Source organism: Natrix helvetica (assembly GCF_964273705.1).
Source record: "Natrix helvetica genome assembly, chromosome: 11".
Taxonomy (NCBI): domain Eukaryota; kingdom Metazoa; phylum Chordata; class Lepidosauria; order Squamata; family Natricidae; genus Natrix; species Natrix helvetica.
Genome location: NC_138562.1, coordinates 1,196,965 through 1,222,432, shown reverse-complemented (window position 1 = coordinate 1,222,432; position 25,468 = coordinate 1,196,965). Strand labels below are relative to the sequence as shown.

Genomic DNA, 25,468 nt, shown 5'->3' with positions numbered 1-25,468 from the left:
GGTATACCACACTTCCAGACACAGCTGGTCATATCCACGAGAATACTTTGGCTCTTCCAAATTTATTCCAAACCACAGCTAATGCATTCCTTCTCCCACAAAGGCAAGCCATTCCACTTGTTAATTGTTCTCATTCTCAGAAAATTTCTCCTTTGTTCTAGGTTCTCTCCTTAGTTCGTCTCCATCCATTGCTTCTTGTTCTACTTTCAGATGCTTTGGAAAATAGGTTGACCCCTCTTCTTTGTGGTGGCCCCTCAAATATTGGACCACTGCTGTCATGTTGCCCCTAGTCCTTCTTTTTTACTAGATTAGACATATCAAATTCCTGCAACAGTTTTTTTGTACATTTTAGTCTTCAGCACCCTAGTCCTCTTTGTTGCTCTTCTCTGCACTCTTTCCAGGATTTCAACATCTTTTTTATACTGTGATGACCAAAATTGGATGCAGAGTTCTTTTGCAATTTGGGGGGATTCTTTAGATAGTGGAGGAGTCTTAGAAGGGTTATGATTCCGGGATGGTTTGGTTGGTTGGTGACTGATAGAGTGCATTTTGCTCAAGAAGTCTTGGATAAGCATGCCCTCATTCAGTTTTCCCCACAAAAACAACTTTGTGAGGTATGTTGAGCTTGGAGAAAAATCTTCGCTGGCTGAGTGGGGACTGGAATTTGGTCCCCCCACTGCTAGTCCATCAATATCAACACTGCAACTTCGCTTGTCCTTTTGCTAAAACAATGTAATTGTAATCATCAAATGATTATGTGTCAACTCTTAGCAATCATATAGATCTTCTCCAGGATAATCTGTCTAACTCGGTCTTTTGGTCCTTATCATTGTACCTGAGTCCTTAACCCTTGCTTTCTCCTATTTAATTAATTGATCATAAATTTAAAAATTCAGAGATGGGAGAGATCATAAAAATGAAGAAAGTTTGGGTCAAAAATTGGTTCTTTTTATGTAGATGGCTCTCTGGACTATTAGAAGCAAAGTAGCCAACATTGTGCAGAAAGCGAGAACGTTAATTTCACCAATGTAAATTTATCTCTGGACAACCTACATTACTCAAGATGTTTGACACACAATGTTTTACAACTTGGAGAGGAGATGATGTGGTCTCAGGTTACCTGCTCATCAACAGCCCTCCAACCTAAGAGATGAATGATTAATTAAATATTAGATTTGTTGGAGTATAAAATGCAAACTCAGGAGAAAGTACTTCAGCCTTTGACAATACTTCAGAGAGACCTGCTAAGTGATTCATAAGCTGTGAGGTGTAAATGTGTTAACTCTTGGCTTGGATAAAGGCTGTAGAGGTGGAACTAATTTTATGATCTTTTGATAAGATTATTGCCTACGTTAAACCTGAAGTAGAATTGTGATTTAATAAAAATACATTTTTTGCCCTATGTAGCCATTCAAAGATAAATGGCACTTAAATCCCTAGAGAGACCTACGTCCTGAAGGAAATTTGATAGCACAGGCGGTCCTTGATTCACAACCATTCATTTAGTGACCGTTCAAAGTTGCGATGGCACTGAAAAAAGTGACTTATGACCATTTTTCACGCTTACAATCGTTCCAGTATCCCTGTGGTCACCTGATCAAAATCCGGATGCTTGGCAACAGACTCATATTTATGACGGTCGTAGCGTCCCCGGGTCGTGTGATCACCTTTTGAGACCTTTTAACTAGCAAAGCCAATTGGGGAGCAAGATGCACTCAACAACCGAGTGTCAGGCCTGCAGGCGGTTCCTTTTAGGATCTTTGGCCTGCCACACTCTCTATTATTTTACTATGCTTTTCCATTAGTGGGGAATTGGGAGGGGGGAATAGTAAGGAGTAGAATGTGTTGCTGTCAAAATAAAATTCCTTTCTAGAAAGCCAAGGTCATCTTTTGTTCTCTACACCTCTGAGCCTGACCGGAACTGGATGGAGTGGCAGTGGGAGCCAGCGTGGCCGTGGGAGATTGGACCATGGGATGGACTTGTGGGTGTGTGGGGGCAAGATCTTGAACTTTCAACTGGGTGGGGAAAACCGGGAAGCTTTCAGATTTGGGTTTCCACAGATGTGCCAACATGTTCTCCTAATAAATTGGAACTTTGAGGAATCCTTTGCCTTGGATTCTGATTTAATTTTGGATGATATTTGGAATGCTGACACCGAGTTACTAACTTATCAACTGCACTTAAGAATGCCGGGTGGACAGACTGAGGCAAGCCAGGTCTTTCAAATGCTAACAGCTTTAAAGCTTAACAGGTTGCCAAAGGTGGCTCTCAGCTAACCGGCAACAGCTGAGCCCTGTTTGACAGCTCTTTATATATACCGGCTGTCAAAGAAGTAGCCAATCAGGAGCAAGAACAGCGCCCCCTAGGCAGACGGTCTGGAGGGAGAACTACTGCACATAGCAACCTGTATGGGGTGGATATTTGAAGGAGTGTGTTGTTCTAGAAGTATCTACAGAAGTAAAACTCCTTTCTACTCAAAGAGCAGAATGCATCCCACTATTACACATCTTCAAGGGAGTAATTGCTAAATTACATAATAAGGAACTTTTTATATTTTTACTTCTAGCAGCTAATTAATAATTGCTCAACAGTGGAAGTTCCTTGATGATTAATGGCTGTGAAATGGCGTACTAAATATAGTCGATTCTTGTTCTTAAAAAAAGTTACTGACAGAATTTGAATATTAAGTACATAGAAGAATCAACTACATTTTTATTGGATGTATATATCTACAGAGATTGTAAATGTTATTAAAACAATGGTTTTGAGTTTGTGTGAATCCTGCAATTTATGGAAACCATTAATTAATTAATTCTGATTTACACTTTTACAAAATGTACGTTTTTTTTCTAAATAGAAACAAATTCAGAAGCCATCTGAGGGAGGCTGGTAACTAAATAGCTTAATTAAAGGTGCAGAATAGGTTTTTTTTTTAACACATACTGCTCTCCTTAGCCAATCCAATTTTGGATATATACAAAAATCACAGGAAATCGAGAAACTAAGTAAGTGGTTCACTTAGAAGCAGCCACTTTTGAGGATTTCAAAGGTTTATGTCTGAATAGTTTTAATCAGGTTATGTTGTGGAAATTTTAGGATTTGATGACTGTTACTCTGTTAGATATTATTCTTGCTATTGTGACTTTAAGAAGTAAATCACCTTTTCATTTTCCCTTCTTCTGATCATGGCCACCTTGGACTTAGAAAAGAATAGTTCTACCTTCACTGGTTCTTCATTCTTATTCTTCCTGCCTGTAAATTCTCCTCTCAGCTCTTCCATTTTCTTCCAAGGCATCTTCAGCATTGCTAAGTCTTTCGTCCATCAGTGAAAAAAATAAAAGCTTCTCAGATGAAGCTGAACGAGGATTAACTTCACCTGACCTCAGGTGTGCATTGTTTGAAACTCTCCATGTTTAGCCTCCTCTATCTAAATAAATCCTCTTAACTGCTCTTACAGCTCCACCTCATAGCCAGTAGTCCATCATGTACCATTATTGTATAATTTCTTCTTGTTTGCTTGCAGTCTCCTATTGCCCTGAAGAAGTCCTGTGGATTTTACTCCGCTAGCCGTGGCCAACTATACAGGGCAACTGTGCTCATGCCTGTTTTAAGGCCATTGAGCCAGCGCTGTCCAAAGACTACATTTCTACCGTCATGTAACCAGCATGACATCACAGAGTGCTGTGACCTTCCCACTGAAATGATACCTATTTATCGACTCACATTTGCATGCCTTCAAGCTGCTAGGTTGGCAGGACTGGAGAGAGGATGGGAGTTCAGCCCGTCGCTTGAGCTCAGGTCTCGAGCTAGGGCTGCCGGTTCTACAGCCGACAAGCCAAACGTCTGAACCACTGGGCGACCAGGCCACCCCTGTTGCCTTGAAAACTTACTTATATACAAGGAGTGTATTTAAACGTCCTGTCAGAAAGGAGCGGAAGGGTGGCACGATAGAGAGAAGCTGCCTTTGGTCCTCCCTGCAAAGCCGCTCATTTTCTTATAGCTGCTTGGCCTCCCTAGAAGAAGAGGAGGACCAGCAGTAAAGCAGGTGGACAGAGGCGACAGGCGTCCTGTTGGAGGACCTGAAAAATCAGGTTAGGGACGGATGGTCATGAGAAAGGCTGGCCATGTATTTGCTAAAAATTGACAATGATCTGATTACAGTCACACATAATCAATCAATAGGGGGGCATGATGGCTGAGTGATTAAAGTTGATCAGCTGGAAAGCTGACAGCCTGGGTTTGAGACCTGAGTGCCGCGTGACAGGATGAGCTCCCGTTCCTTGCTCCAGCTCCTGCCCACCTAGCAGTTTGAAAGCATACAAAGGCAAGTAGATAAATAGGAAAGCTAACAGCAGTCCATGTGCCTCAGTACACATAATCACGCTGGCCACAAGACACGGAAATGTCTTCAGACAATGCTGGCTAAGAAACGGAGATGAGCATCGTCCCCTAGAGTTGAAATTGACTGGATGAGGGATCGATGATCAGTCTGAATGAATTCATGCAGACTCATTCAGAGAGAGGCAAGGCAGCTTATCCTTTTAGGGCTTAGTATTCCTGTCCCACCTCATGTCTCCAGGTTCTCAGTTAAGGAAATCTTTTTCAAGCTGGTTCTTGAGGAATATTTTTTTTTCCTACCCCGGAAGGCTCAGGGATCAAAATTCCAGATTTGGTGTGTTCACACTGAGCTATATGAACTTCAGCTAGCTACCCACAATCGGCCACAGTATTCATTAAATCGCTATCGTTGCCTCTAAACCAGGAGAGAATCAATGGCTAAGTAAATAAGAACACTTGAATAATCAGTGTGAGACTATTTAAAAAATCAGCAAGTCTCTTGGTTTTATTTCCCTTCCTAACTATTATCTTGGAAGAATAGTTGTTTAGAAAAGCCTGTCAGCTTCTAAAGAGAACTTCTTTACAAAACAAGTCACATTTTGCATCTTATTCCCAACTGAGTGTTATTCCTAGCTTTGTTTAAATACCAGTGGACTGTACGTGTCTATTATTTCCTTTTCCGGCAATGTTCTGTATCCCTCTAAGTACAGCTGAGAAACAGAATCCAGAATGAATCCTTGTTGATCAAAAGTGCTATGCACAGTGCAAACCCATTTGTACCCCTAGAATATGTGTTGTTGTAAGCCTGTTTTCCTAGAAACCATTGAAGCACATTTATATAAAATAAAATAAAACATAGCAGCAGTAAAAAGTCATTTGAACAATAAATATTAGAATTGGCTACAAAGATTATTTTGCAGCCAATGGAAAATAGAACACCGATTGGATTAAGAAACAGCAAAAGAAAAGCCAAAACAAAAACAGATTTCTGCAACATTTCCAAGAAGAAAAGATTCCACAATTATAAGATCTATTCAGAACATTTTAAATCTTATATTCCCTAATGGTAGAATTTGTCTCATGTCTGCAGTTTTCCATTATTACAGAAACTTGAAGCTAGCCATCCAAAATTTTGAGTTCAAAATTTATAGTGAAACCATGGAGAAGGAGTTTTAATTTTTTGTAAAAAAAAATTAATATAAAATGCAAAAAAATGCATGTTTGGAGAAAACGTCTCTCATTTATTTGATTTAATACAGAAATGGGGCAGAGCACGCTTTTAAATAAATGGATGCAAAACAGAAAATAGCCCAGTTTCTTCATTATATAAGAACATAAGAAAAATATAACGGAGGCGGCCAAACATCCATTCATTTCGTAACCTGATTTCTCACAGTGTCAGCCAGAAGGCAGTTCAGCTCCTGAGTTTGGTAAATGATGCTGCTTTTTTTCAAAGGCAGCTGATGTGAAGATAGACTGCGCCTGCCCACAAAGGTTCAGGTTTAGCTTCTGCATTTTTATCTCATTTGGGGAACTTGCCTTTCCCTTGAATTTATCTGATTGTTTTCAAAAGCTGGTAGGTCATCTCCAGTTTTCTGTGATGCGATAACACCTCCAGCACAACGTTTATGTCTTTGCCAAGAGGGAATCCAACCCAAGAAAAAAATCCCAGATGCCCCCCCCTTGACCCCTTGAAAGATTTTGCTTAGCAGATGCAATTTTTGGTTGCAAAGCGGTTGCAATTTAGTAGCAGCTGCAACCATTTGCAAAAGTTATTTTTTAGCATTTTGCACAATTTATGGGTGACCTAAAAATTATGAACAACTCATTCCTACCACAACCGCCGATCTTTCTCATTTATCAGCTAGAAGGATCAAATCTAGGAAGCCCCCACTGATACTTGCACAATATCTGCTGCTGAACAACTTTAACAATAATTCCTAATGGAAAACCAAATGGATTGCTGAATGCCCAGACAGAGGAAGGCATATAAACGACCCCATGAAAAAAAGTGCCAGGCTTTGAGCTTCCATGCAGCAATGGACAATCTTGAATAGGATACACACCTGCCAGGAGTCTCTCTATAAATGGGGCACAGCATCTTCCCTTCAGTGTGACTGTGGGGTCCCACATCAAACTGGAGATCATAAGAATGACCGGCTGTAAGCTGAGCGTATATACTGGTCCAGTATCGGATTTTTTTCATATAAGCAATGCTGCGCCACAATGATTAGACGGCCTAAACATTAGTATTTGAACATAGATTCTTTCTAACATTCATATTTTATTGCATTTTTTAATCTAGGGGAATTATGACTATATATTGCAAGTCCATGAATGATATGCCATTTACTCATTCACTCACTCACTCACTCAATCAATCCAGAGGGAGGACCAAAATGACCCGTTTAGCCTGGCCCCACCAACTCTGCGCCCAGGCGCATCCGCTTATGATGAAGTCAGCTAGATGGAGCAAGGAGGGGGAAATGAGAAAAACGGACGCTACTCACCCTTACAAAGCTGGCTGGGAACCAGCCCTCTTCATCGTCGATCTGTCCCCACCACCAGTCCTTGTTGGAGGCATCGAGCACTTTGATAACGTCTCCCGCTTTAAACGCCAACTCCCGGTTGGCCATGGTGACGTGATCCCATACTGCCTCGGCACTGACAATCGAACCGCCACTGATCAGCTTGAAAGACAAACACAAGGCCCATCAGCCACATTCTCTTCTTTCCCCAGGGAGAAAGCCACCTCCACCCGCCACCCCTGTTCCGAGAGGATGAGGAAGCCATGCGCCTTGCACCTGGTGGGAATGCCAGTCCCTTCCTTTTGAAAGAACCCGGGGAGCTTGGGCCACCTGGCCAGGGACGTTCTGTGCCCAAATGATGCCAATCAAGTCATGTCAGGGAAGGGCTTTTTATAGGATTTTCTCTGCCGGACTAAGGCTGGCCTCAATTAACGACCATTCATTTGGAGACGTTCAAAATTACACTTTGAAAAAAAGTGATTTACGAGCGATCCTCAGACTTACAACCATTGAAATATCTCAGGATCAAAATTATGACACCTGATAACCAGCATCTATTTACAAGGGTTGCCACCTCCTGGAAAAGCCTTGTGATCAGCATCTGCAACCTTCCCAGCCGGCTTCTAAGAAACAAAGCCAATAGGGAAGCCAGATTCGCTTAACAACTGCATGATTCACTTAACAACTGCAGAGATTTGCTTAACAACGATGGCAAAAAAAGATTGTCAAGTTGGGTGTGTAACAACTGCCCTGCTTGGAAAATAGGAAATCTGGTCCCAGTTGTGCTCATAAGTCAAGGACTGCCATTATAGGCTGCAAATGAAGACACGTGCAAAATGTCACATATTTAGCATCTATCCTTGCATCCAGAAAGCTACCAAATCTGGGTTTCTCTCTGAGGGTCTGATATAATAGATGGAAGAATGTGGGGTTTTTTGCATCATCTTAAAAAATGGGTGGGTGGGAGGGGGATAATGAGTGCAATAAAGATTAAGCATTCCACATAAACCCAGAACACTGAATATCAGATGGGAAAGAAAAAAAATGGGAGTATGGAACAGAATAAGCTAGCTAGTTGGTTGGCTGAAAGCCTCAACAGAATCACTCTTTACAATGGGGAGGGTATTTAATTTGTTCTTCCATTTTCTACCATCTAATGCTAAGTAACAATAATTAATAGTACAAGCACTATTAATATTCAGACAAGATGTAGGAGAAGAACTGGCAGAGGGGGGAGTTAAATGAGGCATCAGTTTAGAATCGTTACACAGACACAAGAGAACTAAGTCAAACCACCCCACCCACCCCTTGAATTCCATTGACACTTCTCCAGTTCTAACCAAGTGCTAACTGAGAAAATTCCTGTGCATAGGCTTTAGCAATAAAATAGTAATTTGGAACGTCTGCTTTTGGACTTGGGGTTTTTTTTTTTTTTTGCACATAATTTGACATAATGAAGAAATCTTAGTGTTATGAATCTTCACGCTAGTTCAAATCTCATTTCACTTCAAGTTAGGAATTTGCCATCACCTGTTTGTACTACAGATCTCTGCGACATCAAGAATGCAAGTGCTACTCAACATCTGACCTGGTGTAGCAGAAATAGCCTTCTTAGAAGACCCCTTCGTCACAACCTCTCTTGAACAAGAGAGCAAGAGGCCAAGTGTCCCTAGCCACCCTCATCTTAGGATGGTCTATGACAGAATCAGACACATCCCAAGCCATTCCATTGATTAATAGTCCTTAGTGTCAGGAAATTTGTCCTTAGTTGTAGATTGGATCTCTCGTTGTTAAGTATCCATCCATTATTTCTTGTCCTGCCCTCATGTGTTTTGGAGAATAGGTCAACCCCCCCTTCTCTGTGACAGCTCCTCAAATATTGGAAGACTGCTACCAATTCATCCCTAGTCCTTCTTTTCATAGACTAGACATACCCCATTCCTGCAACCATTCTTCATATGTTTCTTGCCTCCAGTTCCCGAATCATTTTTGTTGCTCTTCTCTCTACTCGTTCTAGAGTCTCAAACATATATTTATATTGCGGTGACCAAAACTGGATGTAGTATTCGAAGTGTGGCCTCACCAGTGCAGTATAAAGTGGTACTAACATTTCAAATGCCTTGATACTATTCCCTGTGGATATGGAGGAATAGAAAACCTGCTATAGAGTTTAGCTGACTCTACTAAACTTTTTTTAAATGCAACTTTTCCACATACAAAAATTGCACAGGGACAGAACACTTGAAGAGCATGGCAAGACAAGGAACAATGGATGGAAACTAAGCCAGGAGAGATGCAACCTAGAACTAAGCAAAAAATTCCTGACAGTGAGAACAATGAATCAGTGGAAGGGCTTTCCACCAGAGGTGGGTGTGGGTGCTCCATCACTGGAGCCTTTTAAGAAGGGGCTGGACAGCCACTTGTCTGAAATGGTATGGGGTCTCCTGCTTGACCAGAACATGGATTAGAAGGCCTACAAGGTCCCTTCAAACTCTGTTATTCTGTTAGTCTTATCAAGTCTTGCCAATTACGGAAATGGATTCTTCTGAAGCCATTGGTGGACTTCTTGCCTACCAATTCCTTATTATTTTTTCAACATCTTTCTGGTTCTCTGCTGCAGTGTTTCTCGCCTCTCTTTCCTTCAGTGCTTCCAAAAGGAAAAATGGCAGGAAAAGTTCCCATTGGTTATTTTCAAGTTCTGTTCCCTTGTTCTCTTTCAGGCCTCTCAAGTGGAATTCCACAAGTACCACCCTCAGCAAGATCTATCAGCTGTGACCCTAGAAGCTGCTGATGCTTTTATGGCTTTTTAAAAAAGGGAGAAGAACCAAAGGCTAAAAAGAGGAGTTTAGGCAGGAGGACCTTAAAATGCAGAATTACTGCCAAACTTCGCTAATGGAGTTTGTGTGTGGAGCAGTTCCTCTAAATAAAGCTGAGAAATCTGTGGTCAGATAGAAGCGCTAATTTTCATTCCAGGATTATTTTGACTCTTTTCAGTTGCACATCTTCATTAGTTGAAGACCATCGAGGTGGATGGACCAGGTGGAAAAAAGGGTTTTCTCTAAGATACTGTTATGGACTCCTCCTTTACTACCATCATTGATCTAGAGACACTGAAGGCACCATCAGGCCACTCAGTTCATGGACAAATGTCTTGAGCTCGATCTTTGAACACAACCTCCCTACCACACGGCTGGAAGTCAACCAATCACCACCTGGGGCCCTATCACCTTCAAGCTAGAAAAGCCCAGAAATTGTCATCTTGGCTGTCCTAAAATGGAGGGAAGTTTTTTAAAACAAAGAAAAAAACTAGGCCGCTCTCCAGAAATCTAGAAAAACGTGTCTTGACCATATGTGGGTGAAGCCTTCACCTACTTTGCCTCATCTTATTCACTGGGTTCCCATCCTTCTGTAAGTATAACTCCAGCGCCCATTACTTCACATCCAGCAACTGATTGCAATGTCCTTTCTAAGTGAAGATAATACAATACAATAGCAGAGTTGGAAGGGACCTTGGAGGTCTTCCAGTCCAAACCCCTGTCTAGGCAGGAAACCCTATACCGTTTCAGACAGATGGCTATCCAACATCTTACAAACTTTCAGTATTGGAGAATTCTGGAGGCAAGTTGTTCCACTGATTAATTGTTCTAGCTGTCAGGAAATTTCTCCTCAGTTCTAAGTTGCTTCTCTCCTTGATTAGTTTCCACCCATTGCTTCTTGTTCTACCCTCAGGTGCCTTGGAGAATAGCTTGACTCCCTCTTCTTTGTGGCAGCCCCTGAGATATTGCAAGACTGTAAGACGCCCTGTTAAAGATGGGGCTCCCACTAATCTATTGCTCCACCAAGGGGACATGATGCCCAAGAGATCAGGATGCAGCTCCAGAGGTTCCTGCAGGAAATTGATGACTTTCACTCATCTCAGTCAGTTTTGAGAACAGGATTCAGTACAAGGATAACAACCTTCACAACGGTGTTAAAGATCTAGCTCTTCTGGTAGGCCCCAAGCCAGGAGAATTTACTAAAATGTCGAACATCGAGTTTTTCCACAGAGTGATCGTTTTATTGCAGTGGTTTTACTAAACATTGTTTTGCTAAGTGGTTGTTCTGTTTTGATCTTTTAACCCTCTGGTAAGCCACCCAAAAATCACTCAGGGAGTGGAAAGCCTTAAAACTGAATAAATCATCATAATAAAATAAGCCAGAAGGTTTGTAAGATGATAGGTGGGGAAACAGACACAGAGGATGCCGGACAGTAGAATGGAATGAGACTTGAATTGAAGCTGAACTAAAGGAGCTTCGGGAGAGTTCTTCAGGGTGAACCAGATTTCTTTCCTTCAAGTTTTCCTTGCCAGTGTGGGAAATCATGGGGTGGGTGGGTGGGTGTGTAAGAGAGGGAGGGAGTGGGGGAGAGAGACAGAGTCCCTGCACACAAAAGGTATGGCTAATATCTAGAAAGAGACCCCCTAAGAGTGCAGAGAAGAGCAGTAAAGATGATTAGGGGACTGGAGACTAAAACATACGAAGAATGCTTGCAGGAACTAGGTATGTCTAGTCTAGTGAAGAGAAGGACCTTTCACTAGACTAGACATGATAGCAGTGTTCCAATAGTTGAGGGCCTGCCATAAAGAGAGGGGGTCAACCTATTCTCCAAAACACCTGAAAGCAAGTCAAGAAAAAATGGATGGAAACTAATCAAGGAGAGAAGCAATTTAGGAGACATTTCTTGACAGTGAAAAAATTTACCCAGGGGAATGGCTTTTCTCCAGAAATTGTGGATGCTCCATCACTGAAGGTTTTCAAAAAGAGACTGGGCAACCATTTGTCTGCAACGGTAAAGGTGTCCTATCTGAGCAGATGGTTGGACTAGAAGACCTCCAAAGTCCCTCCCAACTCTGTTATTCTGTAACTCTCTACACCAGCCATGCTGGGTGAGACTTCTGGTTGCTCTCAAGCTCACACAACTCAAGGGCATCCAACCAGTCAAAGACAAAAAAATCCTTCCATTTGACAAAAGAAAATCCACTGATTTCCCCTGTTCCATTCTGCCCTACTGCTCTTGGCAATCCCACCTCCCTTTCTGCTTATCTCCCCCACGGCTATTCTGAGACCGCTCTAAGGAGCAATTCAATTGCTTTGGCCTTTTGGAACATATGGGTTATTTTTAATTATTATTTGAAATGATTACAGATTGACCTTCCCTTTTCATCCCCCCCACTTCCCTCTGTGGATTGGCAAGAGGCAGTGCTGAGAATAGGACAGAAAAGCAATAATTTAGCAGATATTTTGCTTCCCCCCCCCCCTCTCTCTGCAACTCTACCCTATCTTGCCTCCAGCTGCTAAGGGGAAAACTTGAGTTGAGGAAGGTATTTGTGCTTAATTACTCAACAGCTTTTTAGATCTTAGGGGACAATGCAAAACAGTTATGTGGGCATCAAAGACAAGGCTCCTTCTAACCCAGTAGGGAAGAGATAATAGAATCTGGTTGAGATGGATCCATTGGGACAATGGAGTCCATACCCAGTGCAGAAATCCAAATTAAAAGCATCTCTGACAGCAGATGACTGTCTAACCCAGCGTTCTTCAACCTTGGCAAGTTTTTGCCACAGCATTATTTCATACTCAGCGGTAACTGAATGGTCGCACAATTCCTTCTCCTTCTTAGCTTTCAAAGTACCTGAGATACAGAGGCAGCCAACCTCACCTCCACTTTTATTCCATCCCAATCAAGATATTTGAAACTTCTTCTACAACAGGCAGAACCTTGTTCTACATCCATGGGCCCCTTGAAGATGAGAGGATTCTGGGAGTTGAAGTCCACCAATCCAAGTTGCCACGGTTGAAAAACACTGGTCTAGCCTTAGCTTGAACACATCCAGGAAGGCAGGCCTGCAGCTTTGCTGGGTCATTACTTCCAATGATGTTGTTCTTCAACATTTTTCCTAACATTAAACCCAGCTTTATTCGCCTGAAACATCAGGCCATTATACCACATTATGCACTCCACAATGAAAGAATGCTACCATAGATCCTGATCTTCCGTGTCTGTGGTCTCCCTTTCTCCCCATTTTATTTAAAAATGCAGGAATCGAATACAATTCGATGGGGGATTTTAACCTGCCATCGATGGGAGAAGCATCAGAGAGGGTTCGGGAGTTCATGGCTTCCATGACAGCCATGGACCTGACTCAAATGATTCAGGGCCCGACATACGAGGGAGGACACACTCTGGACCTCGTTTTTGTCTCTGGCCAGTGGTTGAGTGATCTGGGAGGAGGGGACTTAACCATCACTCCCCTGTCATGGTCAGATCACTCACTCCTTCGTCTTGACTTCCCTGGTGCCACCTCCCGCTGAGGGGAGGCGGAACCGGAAAGCACTAGATGGTTCCGCCCCAGGCGCCTGATGGAACCAGATAGGTTCCAGACGGAGCTTGGGCCACCTCCTGTAACCTTGACCCGCCCCCGGGTAGAGGACCTGGTGGTCGCGTGGAATAATGCGACTACCGGGGCCTTGAACCGGGTGGCGCCTTTGCGGCCTCTCCGGCGGCAACGATCCACCCTGGCCCCTTGGTTTACCGAGGAGCTGAGGGTGATGAAATGCCGCAAGAGACGTCTAGAGAGTCGTTGGAGATCCTCTTGTTCCGAACTTGATCGAACACAGGCACGAACCCATTTAAGGACGTACCTTGTGGCATTGAGAGTGGCCAAACGCCAATATTGTGCCACTCTCATTGCATCCGCAGAGAACCGCCCTGCCGCCCTGTTTCGGGTGTCCCGCTCCCTCTTGTTTCAGAGGCCGCGGGAGGCCCCTCTACAGGGCAGAGCAGAGGAATTTGGGAAATATCTGCAGGATAAAATCGCTCAAATCCGGAAGGATTGGGTCCCTGTTAGTGGTCCAATGGAGACGTCCGTGGCGAGTCTTGAGGAATCGACCTGGGAGGAGTTTGACTTGGTTGCCATCGAGGATTTGGACAGAATGCGTGGACGACTGCGACCCACCACATGTTTATTGGACCCGTGCCCCTCCTGGCTTGTACTGGCATCCTGGGAGGTTACACGAGACTGGCTCCTGGACCTAGTGAACGCTTCGCTGAGCGAGGGGTCTCTCCCGGCCGCCTTGAAAGAGGCGGTGGTGAGACCCTTGCTCAAGAAGCCTTCCCTGGATCCTTTGGAGCTGGCCAATTATCGTCCTGTCTCCAACCTTCCCTTTTTGGCGAAGGTTGTAGAGAGTGTGGTGGCCTACCAGTTTCCACGGCATCTGGAGGAAAATGATTATCTAGACCCGCGCCAGTCCGGCTTCCGCCCCGGTCACAGCACGGAGACGGCCTTGGTCGCGTTGGTGGATGATCTCTGGAGGGCCAGAGATAGAGGTTGTTCCTCTATCCTGGTCCTATTAGACCTCTCGGCGGCTTTTGATACCATCGACCATGGTATCCTGCTGCGCCGGCTGGAGGGGTTGGGGGTCCGGGGCACCGTTTTGCGGTGGTTCGGCTCCTACCTTTCTGGCCGGACGCAACGTGTTGGCAGGGGAGGAGAGGTCGACCCTACGCCCCCTTACTTGTGGGGTACCACAGGGGTCGGTCTTCTCGCCACTCCTGTTCAACACATATATGAAGCCGCTGGGTGAGATCATCCGTGGTTTCGGGGTGGGATACCATCTGTACGCTGATGATACTCAGCTGTACTTTTCCACCCCGAACCACCCCAATGAGGCCATCGAAGTGATGTCCCGGTGTGTGGAAGCCGTACGGATCTGGATGGATGACAACCGACTCAAACTCAACCCCTCCAAGACGGAGTGGCTGTGGGTACCGGCTCCCTGGTTCAGCCAATTAATTCCATCATTGCCCATCGGGGGCATTCAACTTGCCCCCGTGGAGCGGGCGCGCAATTTGGGCGTCCTCCTGGATGCCCGGCTGTCCATAGATGACCATGTGACAGCTGTGGCAAGGGGGGCGTTCCACCAGGTTCGCCAATTGCGCCCCCTACTGGACTGGGACGCCTTACGCACAGTCACTCATGCGCTGGTGACGTCTCGCTTGGACTACTGTAATGCTCTCTACATGGGGCTTCCCTTGAAATGCACCCGGAGGCTACAGTTGGTCCAGAACGCAGCCGCGCGGGTAATTATGGGGAGTACTAGGTACTCCCATGTGACACCGTTCCTGCGTGAGCTGCACTGGCTTCCTGTGGTCTATCGGGTGCGTTTCAAGGTTTTGATAACAATCTTTAAAGCGCTCCATGGCTCAGGACCTAGTTACTTGCGGGATCGTATTCTGCCCCATACATCCCTGCGACCAATCCGCTCGCACAGAGTGGGCCTCCTCCAGGTGCCGTCCACCAGACAGTGTCGGGGGGCGGCGCCTAGGAGTAGAGCCTTCTCTGTGGCGGGCCCAGCCCTGTGGAATGACCTCCCTCCGGATATTAGGAATACCTCTGACCTCCGCTCCTTTCGTATTAAGCTTAAGACCCACCTATTCCAAGTAGCTGGCCTGGCTCAACTTTGATCTAACCATATCGCTCCTGACGGGTTTTTAATTGGGTATTTTAATTGCATTCAATTACTTAGGGGTTTCTAAACATTGTATTTTATTGTTTTTATTCATTAGCCGACCTCCTCCTTGTACATGTCTTGGTATATGTTTTTGTAATATGTATGTCTTGTCTATATATTTATTTCATATGTTTTATTGTACGCCGCCCCGAGTCCTTCGGGAGAGGGTGCGGCTAAGAAATAAATATTTATTATTATTATTATTATTATTATTATTATTATTATTATTATTATTATTATTATTATTATTATTATTACAAAGGTCTTCAGGGCAAAATGTATTTTTGTTTCAACGAATTTAATACTTTCCTCACATGTACTTGAAACTGGCTTATTCTGGCTGGATTAATGCATCTCAGCAAGCCATTCTATTCCAAGGGTGTGTTAGCTTTTCAGAATGATTCAAGTTGCTATTCAACAAGCCAGTTTAGAATGAAGGATAATCCCAGTTGATCTTAATTCAATAAACAGTCCTGATGCTAAATGCTTTTCTCCCACAGATTTTATTATGGTTGATCACAGAGTCAGACAGAAGTTTAGACTAGATTTGGCATTTTTATCAGCCTATCTAGTCCTTCCGAAGAACTTGGGATAGGCAGATGTTGATGCTTCATGGTGTTAAATTATTGTTGCAGGATGTTTTCAATCTGTATATTTGTGATGTAAGCATATTTTCTTCCAGCAGTTCTACAGCCTTGGTTGCTTAGCCAACAGTCCTGAATCTTGTAGCCCATTTATCACCAGAGGTCTAGAAACTCCAACACCTAGTGTGGTCCTTGTTGACCAGGGTGACAACTGAGCCAATATGGGTTTCTGTAATTTACATCTCCCCATGTTGTCTATGGTCACAAGTGGTGGCACAGTAGTTAGAATGCAGTACTGCAGGCCAACTCACTGCTCACTCCAAGAGTTTGATTCTGACGGGCTCAAGGTTGACTCAGCCTTCCATCCTTCTGAGGTGGGTAAAATGAGGAGCCAGATCATTGGGGGCAAGAGGCTGACTCTGTAAACCACTTAGAAAGGGCTGTAAAGCACTATAAAGTGGTCTTAGACTATAAGGTCTAAGTGGTCTTAATATGGGAGAGACACTCTTGGTCTGGCTCCTCTGGTGAGACCTATTGTTGAACCTCTGGCATAGCTGTCATCTTCCTTAGAACACACAAATCTCATAACCACATCAAGGTGGTGCCTCTTCACCTTTATTATTTATTAAATGTATATAATGCTCATCTCACGATTTGAGGCAACTCTGAGTGGCTTACAATCTAATAAAGAATATGGATATAAAAACCATTATAAATATAAAAATATTAAAATTTAGACATCTTGGACCTTTGGAATGCAAAGGTAGTTTGGAACGCCAACCTTTTGTGTAAAAGCAATGTGATTCAGAACATCTGGGGACACCAACAGCCAACATGATACATCCTGGAAGCTCTAGACAAAGGGATGCAGAGTAGAATAGAGAATAACAGTGTTGGAAGCAACCTTGGAGGTCTTCTAATCCAACCAACTGCTCAAGCAGGAGACTCTGCCCAGGACAGGAACCTGTCCATCTACTCTTGAAAACCTCCACTGATGAGCACCCATAACATTTGGAAGTCATTGTTCTTACTGATTAATTATTTTCACTCATGGTAAATGTCTCCTTCATTCCAGGTTGGATCTGTCTTTGATCAGTTTTCATCTGCTACTTCTTGTCAGAGGTGGGATTCGGCCAATTCTGACAGGTTCTGGAGAACCGGTAGCGAAATTTTGAGTAGTTTGCAGAACCAGCAAATATGCTGGCCCCACCCCCGCTGCCTCCCAGCTGATCTTCTTTTGTTTCCCTGAACAGGAGAACGGAATTGGAAAGCAGGTTAATGGGGTGGGGAGGGAATGGGGACTTTGCAGTATCCTTTCTCTGCCATGCCCACAAAGCCACACCCACAGAACCGGTATTGAAAATTTTGAATCCCACCACTGCTTCTTATCCTGCCATCAGGCGCTTTGGAGAATAGGTTGAACCCCACTTCTTTGTGGCAGCCCCTCAAATATTGGAATAACAGAAAATGGAAGATGTGATCATGTCACCGCTAGTCCTTCTCTTCATTAGATGATCATCCAATTCCCAGAACCCAGGCAATCATGGCTTATTTCCTATGACTCAAGCGTAGTTGCCATTAATTACCCAATTTTCAATTAATTTGTCTAGTCCCCCCTTTAATGCCAGTTAACCTGATGATCACGGCCTTCACCTCTAAACTATTTTAGAGGGTCTTCATTGGTGATTGTGCACAAAATCAGAAGCAGGACAAAGTAAAGGAAACAGCTAACTGAATCCACTCGTAATCCTAAAAATCTAATTGTTACTGACCAGATCCATGATGGCAAAGTGATCTCACCTTTGCTCTCACCTCTTGATATAACTTTCAAGATAAAAGATGATTAGGCAGAATATATATTTCTTCAGGTAATTGCCACCATCATGACTGCCACTCAGACGGAAGAAAGCAAGCCTGATATTGATGCTAAAAGCAGAAGAAACTCCGTTCACATCAATCCTGCCTTCAGTCTCTCCTATTCCTAAATAATTGGATGATCTACAGCAGGGGTCCTCAACCCCCACCCCATTCTTGGACCGGCACTGGTCCACAACACGCCAGCAACTGGGCTACACAAACAAGCGAAGCCACATCCACCCTTCTGCAGGCAGAAAGTAAAACCATGGCCCCTTTCTCCGTGGAACCGGTCCCTGGTGCCCCAAAGGTTGGGGGGCGCTTGGTCTATGGAGATTCCACCAAAACGGAACGTTTGGGGGGGAAAGCTGAATTGTGGTGCTATACTTTCATTATTTTGAACCCCGGAGGATTGAGGGAAGGTGGTTGAATTCCTTGAAAATAGCAAGATCGATGTACGAAGAGCAGAAGGAAGAAGGTACAAAGAAATCCTGACCTTAGCAGCCATTCCGATGAGCTACGCACAACCCGAAAGAGCCGTGTGACCTTAAGGGCCAGCTTGTAGTTCTCAGAGCATCCCGAGGTTCTGCCACCAACCCTCCCTTGCAAATCAAGTTATTTTCAGTAGCATCATTTTTTTTGCATCCCCCACCCTGACTACATTGCAAACAGGGTGCGAAGCTTCTGCAAGGCTAAAGGCACAGTTATTTGGGATTTATTTTATTTATTAATTTTATATTACCATATTTAGAAACCGCCCATCTCCCTCACCGCAAGATCCTGGGCAGTATACAAATAGGATGTTAAAAACATATAAAACGTTTTTAAAAAATACAAAACCCTGAGTATAAGAGTTTAAAATGTGACATTAGAAGTTAGGGTTGTAGGCCCTTCCTCCAACAGGTTAGGTCAGGATCCAAGACAAAGGCAGGAGAATGAAGCATTTTGACTTAACAAACTCAATTCAAATTGTTTATATGCAACTAAGGCTCCTCTTCCTGGATTTCAGAATTGCAAGCGGTTTCTGGAGGGGCCATTCAAAGTGGTGGCTTCGACTTTCAACGGATCCCCAGGTCTTATTGCCATTCTGAGGCCCTGCCCTGGATTGCTGCTTTGCTATTAGCTGAGCTTGATCTGCTGGAGTTGGCAGTGTAATGCTGCCTTCAAGTCCCATTTGAACCTTGTGGTTTTTGGCTGACGGCTTTTTCCGAAAACCACGTGAAGAATTTCAGCTAAAGAGGATTCCAAAAATAAAATTAAAAAATCAATAAGCAAACAGGTCTAGGGGAATAAATGAAGTGACTGTGGGGAAAAGAAAAGGCCCACAGTGAGTCTCATCCTGGGGAGCTGAAGGAGACCAGCTGAGAGAAAAGCAAGTGGAAGGACTCGTCTGAAGAAAGGAAATGTAGAAATAAAGGAGAATATTTGTAGCGCAAGGTTGAAATGAGGGGTTCCTGATGCTCTCTGAGCTTAGTGGTTTTCTTGCAGATGTTTCATTACCCAACTAGTTAGGATAATAAAACACCTGCAAGAAAACAACCAAGCTCAGAGAGCGCCAAGAGCACCACAGTTCTCCTCCTCCTCCTCCTCTTAACTTTCTCCTCCATTCCAAGAAGGAAAATATGCAGCTAGGAAACACAGCACTGGGGGTTTTGTACCAACGGTAGAAAAATCTCAGAAAGTGAGGTTTGAATTGACAGACAAATAGCCCTGACCACAAAGGAGCAGTTACAGGTTGACCCAAAGACCAAAGACAGTAGAGACCAAACAAATGTCAGAGCAACACAAAATAAATGACAAGAACAAGTCATCCCCCAGACAGAGAGAAAAGTAGCCAACATCTCAATTGAAACAGAGATGCAGGCATTTCCAAAGGGGCCCTGTGGATAGTTTGGGCCACAGCCCTCATAAGACTTCACCACTGGGGATGGTGGGAAATGAAATCCAAGCGGCTGCCGAACACCAGACTGACTTCCCTCCTCCAGAGAAGTCAGGAAAATGAAGGAGCCTCGTGCTGGAAATTAATGTCAACCGATGTGCTCACTGGTCAGAAATGACTTAAAGACTGGACGGCAAAGGAGAAGGAGCTGGCATGGATAGTTCATTGAAGAGAAGAACCTGTCTAGTTTTCTACTTCTGGACGTTTTGTTCACAATTGGAAAAAAATGAAAATTTGATTTTAGCCTCCCTTTGGATTATGTGGGTTTATTTTGTTTGTTCCTGACTGGGTATTTTTTTTTTGTCACCCTTCTCATCTTGATCTTTATTTTTGTCTATTGTTCTATTCTTTCCTGATTTACAGGTTTTTAATCTGTAGCCATGCAGAGTAATCAGGAGTTAGGCAGCACACACATTATAATAATAACTGCAATAATAATTAGGTATGTTCCCTGAATGTAGATGGAAGACTTCGAGAGAATTCAAGGTCAGAGAACTAGACACCATCATGAAATCATCAGTAGTCGAGGGAGAGTTTAGAATTATCTCGTTTTCCCTTTGCCTGTGGACTTTAGGTTTCCCTATGGTGGCTAGCTAACCTTGGCAGATATCAAAAAAAAGCAGATGGAGATTTGGTTAGTGCTCAGATGGGGACTATCAGGTCTTTAAATTACGCTGGGCAGCCAAAGTGCATCCCAGAAAAAGCCTTTGGTTGCCAAAGCCTTTCCCCAATATATGAGGTCCCAGGAAGCCCAGCCTGGTTTGAAACTGAGGCTTATCTCAACACATTTATCCCTCCAAAAACTGGAGGGAAAGCATTGTAGGAGAGGCTGGAAAAGAAAGTTATTTACAGGTAGTCCTTAACTTACAACAGTTCACTTAGTGACTGTTCAAAGTTACAATGGCACTGAAAAAAGTGACTTATGGCCATTTTTCACACTTATGACCATTGCAGCATCCCTGTGATCATGTGATCAAAATGCAAATGCTTGACAACTGACTCATATTTATGACGGTAGCAGTATCCTGGGGTCACTCTTTGGCAACCCTTTGTCCAGCAAAGTCAACGGGGAAACCAGATTCCCTTAACAACTGTGTTACTAACTTAACAACTGCAGTGATTCCGTCAACAACTGTGGCAAGAAAAGTTGTAACATGGAGCAAAATTCACCTAACAAATTTGTCACTTAGCAACATAAGTGGTCGTAAGTTGGGGACTACCTGTATGTAATTTCTGATTTTGCAAAAATTCCCAGTCCTGAGTTCATGCCATATTTTAATCATCTTACTGTAGTGCTGGAAATTCACAACTGCCACTCACCCAAACAATTTGGATTTAGTTTCAGTGTGGAAGCCAACCCAGCCTGCTGTCTGTCCCTACAAAGGGGCCCAGCCGCCTAGAGAGAGGTTTTCTAGCGTGAAAGCGACCACATCATTTGCAAAGGGAAGCAAGGTGACAAAGGCATTCGGCAGTTTTAATCCATAGTATTTTCTGCCTACAAGGAAACTCTGGCCAGTGGCCAGTAGAGCATAGAACAACAATAGGGTTGGGAGGGACTTTGGAGGTGGCTCTGAATCTAGCCCAATGCCCTGTTTAAACAGGAGAGCCCTTTGCCATTTCAGCAAATATCTTCTTGAACATCTCCAGTGATGGAGCCCCCATAACATCTGGAGGCAACTTCTGTTCCACTGAGTCTTTGTTCTCAGTATCAGGAAATTTCCCCTTCATTCAATGTTGCTTTTCTGCCTGCAAGAAGTGGAAACCTGCAAACCCTGATTCCACTCCGTCAGCATTTTACTCCTGACTTTCATCTCATTTTGCCATAAATTTTCCATTTGCCAAGCTCAACTCTGACAAGGAGCTTCCTAACTTGCTCAGAACTCTTGTGAACCAGAAGGTTCTCGTCTCAATTTGGAAGCAACGGTCATTCACTAAATCTGGATTGCTGGATAAAGCTGAAGTGCTGAGATCCCTTTTGCTGAAGATATTCAAAGAGGTTCAGGGGGGATTCAGTGAATCCCGTGCATCAGACTAGATGACTTCTAAGGAACCTTCCAACTTTATTATTTTATGACCAAGTGGATCCCAGTACTTTAGAAGTGTGTGTGAAAGGGGAAAATGTGTCATTTGCTGCTTTTTTTGTGGATACTTAATATGCAAAGAACTCATTCTTCCCGATGCAAAAAAAAAGCAGATATTAGCAACCCACTTGGGTGGGCGATTAATATAATCTATTTTGTGATTCACAAGAAGAGGGGGAAATGAAGTGAGGAAAAGAGTAAAGAACAGAAGAGCAGGGATTCAGAGTAATTACCTGCTAACCGTGTGCAGGCTTGACTAGCTTTCACAAATAAACAAAGGCAGGAATTTTAAGACGTCTGCGCCGGGTCATTTTCAGTCATTGCTCCACATATTTTTCAAATCCAACTCCTGATCAAAACTGGCTAGCAAACTATCCTTACCTCAACCTCATGTTGTGTTATCTGCTCAAAGGCCTATGATGAAGATGATCGCAATAGATATAATAGTTCATAGTATAAAATAGATAGACAGATGATGGATAGATAAACAAACAGAAGGTAGATACAGACACATCACACACACACACACACACACAGGTGTGTGTGTATGAGTGTGTGTGTGTATGTGTATGTGTGCGTGTTTGTGTGTGTTTCGTAGATTTTCACGGGTGTAGGTATGCTGGTCTTGTTGTATTTGGGTCTTTTCCCGTGTAAGATTGAGATTGTCTTGGCAACCTTTTGGCAAGGTCTCACTCGCCATCCTCAGGCTGGTGTTTTCGGCTTAAAGTGTGATCGGAGATGCTGACTTCCTATAAATCTTGGTGGGGGTGTGTGGAGTGCTGGCATTGTTTCAGTAAGTGGAATGATTGGTTGTGTGGTTGTATCATGATTGGTAGATTGGTGCTGATTGGTGCTGGCTGTGGGTCCGTTGTTGTTTCGTGTTGTAAGGGCCTGGGTGGTGGGTGGGGCTCGTTTGTTGACTAGGGCTGGTTTCCAGATGTCTGGTAGGAGGGAGGTATCGTCACGTTTATTCATGTTGTGGGGGTGTTTCTCTATTTCGATAGCTGCCATAATTATTCTCTTGCTGAAGTGTTCAGTTTTGGAGATTAATTTGGTTCCTTCAAAGTTGATTTCGTATCCTGTAGCTTTAAGATCCTGGAAAAGGGACTTCCGGTTCCGGCGGCTGACGGCGACGGGCAGGGACTGCTCACCCTGCGCATCCCCGGTGGGCTCCCCACTCCTTGGGGGGCACAGGACGCCCCGCAGAGGCATTCTGCCGGAGGAGCGGTGCGGCGGGGGGACCCCTGGATCGGCAGCGGCCGGCGGGGGGCCCCCGCTTCGCTCCAGGCACCGAGGAGCACGAAGGGGAGACGCTCCGGTGTCTTCGCTGTGAGGCTGTGCGGAGATAAAGAAAGCTGAAGGATGTGGCGGCGGTGCGGTGAGGCGTAGACTTCCTCCATTCCCATTACAAACTTGAAAACTTGTCAGTTGTGCAAACTTTACTTTTCGGCTTGACTTGGAGAGGCGCGGCTGGAGGGAGGGGGATTTCCCCCCCCCCTCGGACAAGCGGCTGGAAACAATTGTGCTCTCAGCCCCAAGGGAAGGAGGAGGGGGAGAGCCAACCAATGATGTCACGCCCTTACTAAATGGATTTTCGGACTTAAACTTATAATATAATGATGTTCTGGAAGCTTTGGGAATTTTGAACTTTGAAAACTTTATTTGTTGCCTCTAAACCCGAAGCTGGCAGGGCAAGATGGCACACTTCCATTGTCTTTGTGAAACTTTGTGAAATGTGAAACTTGACTCCACCTTCAAAACTTCAGGCTTCCGGTCTTTGTCTCCGTGCTACTCAGACAATTCTCTTGTTGATTGACTGCTTTTGAACTCCCTGGAGTGAAAAACTTTTGCTCTTCTGCCAGGGTGATTAGAAAACTCCCCTCTGCCTGGACCCTCTGCCTCCTGGACTCTCTTGGCTGTTCTACCTTTCTGACTGATCACTTTCTATACTGACTGGACTCTTTATTCCATAAACAATGTCACCTAAAAAACCACCTCCTGGAAAGCCAGGCTTTGCTGCCTCTGCCCCGACATCTGCAACCTCCAGTCCTAGTACACAATCGACGATAACAGCCTTAATGCAACCTAAATCTACGGAGCTGGAGTTTCATCAAATGTTTCAGCAACTTCTACAGGGACAAGAGGAAATAAAGAGACAATTGAAGGAGATGAAAGAAGAAATTAAAGAGAACCAGGACAAAATTAATAAGAACTCACAGAGACTGGATCTTTTGGAGGGTGGGGCGGCTGAGATGAGGGAGGGGATAGAGGGGGTGCAGAAGGGAAACAAAGAACTTGACACCCAACAAATGAAAATAGAGTTTGAGAGAATGTCTTTTTATCTTAGATTTCAAAACATGATGGAGACAGATGATGAAAATATAAGGGACATCATGACAAGCATTTTGGCTGAGTATATCCAGAAGGAGAAACAACAGATGGGGTGGGAAATAGACCTGGCTTATAGAGTGAACTCAGCTTATGCTAGAACACACAATGTTCCCAGGGAGGTACACATTAAATTTCTCAGGAAAAGCACAAGAGATGAAATTCTGAGTGCAGAAAGGGGGCAAGCCTTGACATACAAAGATAAGGAGATAACCATTCTGAAACAGATCCCCAAGAAAGTGAGGGAAAAAAGAAAAAAATATTCGCAATTGGCAAATAAATTATACCAGAAGGGGGTGTGGTCTAGATGGTTGATGCCTGAAGGTATGTTAATATTCTGGGAGGAGACAAGAGTTAGAATTAATACACCCATAGAGGCGCAGGCCTTTATGGAGAAAAATAAACTCCTCCTAGAAAAACCAGATGATTCTTCAACAGACATACAAGACACGGGAGGGGCCGGAGCTCTGCCAGCGGGGGGAGATGGGGCGACATTAAGAAAGCTCAGATCACAAAAATGAGTAAGAAAAGTCACCTGATATAAGCTGATCAAAATTACCAATTGAATTTACCACACTGACCATATGTTACTACTTAATATTGAATTTTATGCAAATGTATACTATGAGTTTGGAGGGGGGGTGCTCCTACTGCATTTCGCAGCTGCCAAAATTTGTAACCTTTCCCTTACCTTTTCCCTTTGTAAAATATCAAAAAACCAATAAAACTTTGTTTAAAAAAAAAAAGATCCTGGAAAAGGGAGGAAATTTTTTTCTTTTTTTCTGACTGCGTTCTTGTGTTCTGCGATGCTCTTTGCAATCAAATTCTATATGCACCGCATGGTATGAATATATCAAATGCATGTAAATTATAATAAGACTTTTTTCAGGGGAGAAAATAACCCTATTTTGTTATCTGTACTATGCCTGAATTAATATGTTTTGCTTTCTTTGATCTCTGGCTGGTTGGCATGTTTGAAAAATAAAAGAGGCCCATTAAAACTCAAGTGTATTCAATGTGCAACACAATATGGCAGGATCAGCTATTAACTTTCACCCAAGTTCTACTGCTAAGTAATTTCTTTCCCCCTCTTAAAATGCTGTCTGAGGCCAGGAAGTTCATCCTTTATTCAATTAAATGTACAGAGGAACAACTGAGACCCATTCTTCTTTGCTTCCCCGTTCCATTTGCACTTGGTAATTTTT

General features: G+C 43.8%; 1 protein-coding gene across 4 annotated transcripts in view; it reads right to left on the bottom strand.

The window, feature by feature from the left end:
- Positions 1–25,468, bottom strand: part of ARHGEF9 (Cdc42 guanine nucleotide exchange factor 9) — a 292,276-nt gene that overhangs the window by 92,993 nt on the left and 173,815 nt on the right. For all 4 annotated transcript variants that reach the window (XM_081963940.1, XM_081963943.1, XM_081963942.1 and 1 more), the window contains one exon: positions 6,850–7,029. In XM_081963940.1, coding sequence (XP_081820066.1) covers positions 6,850–7,029 — 180 coding nt within the window. The remainder of the gene's footprint in view (positions 1–6,849; positions 7,030–25,468) is intronic.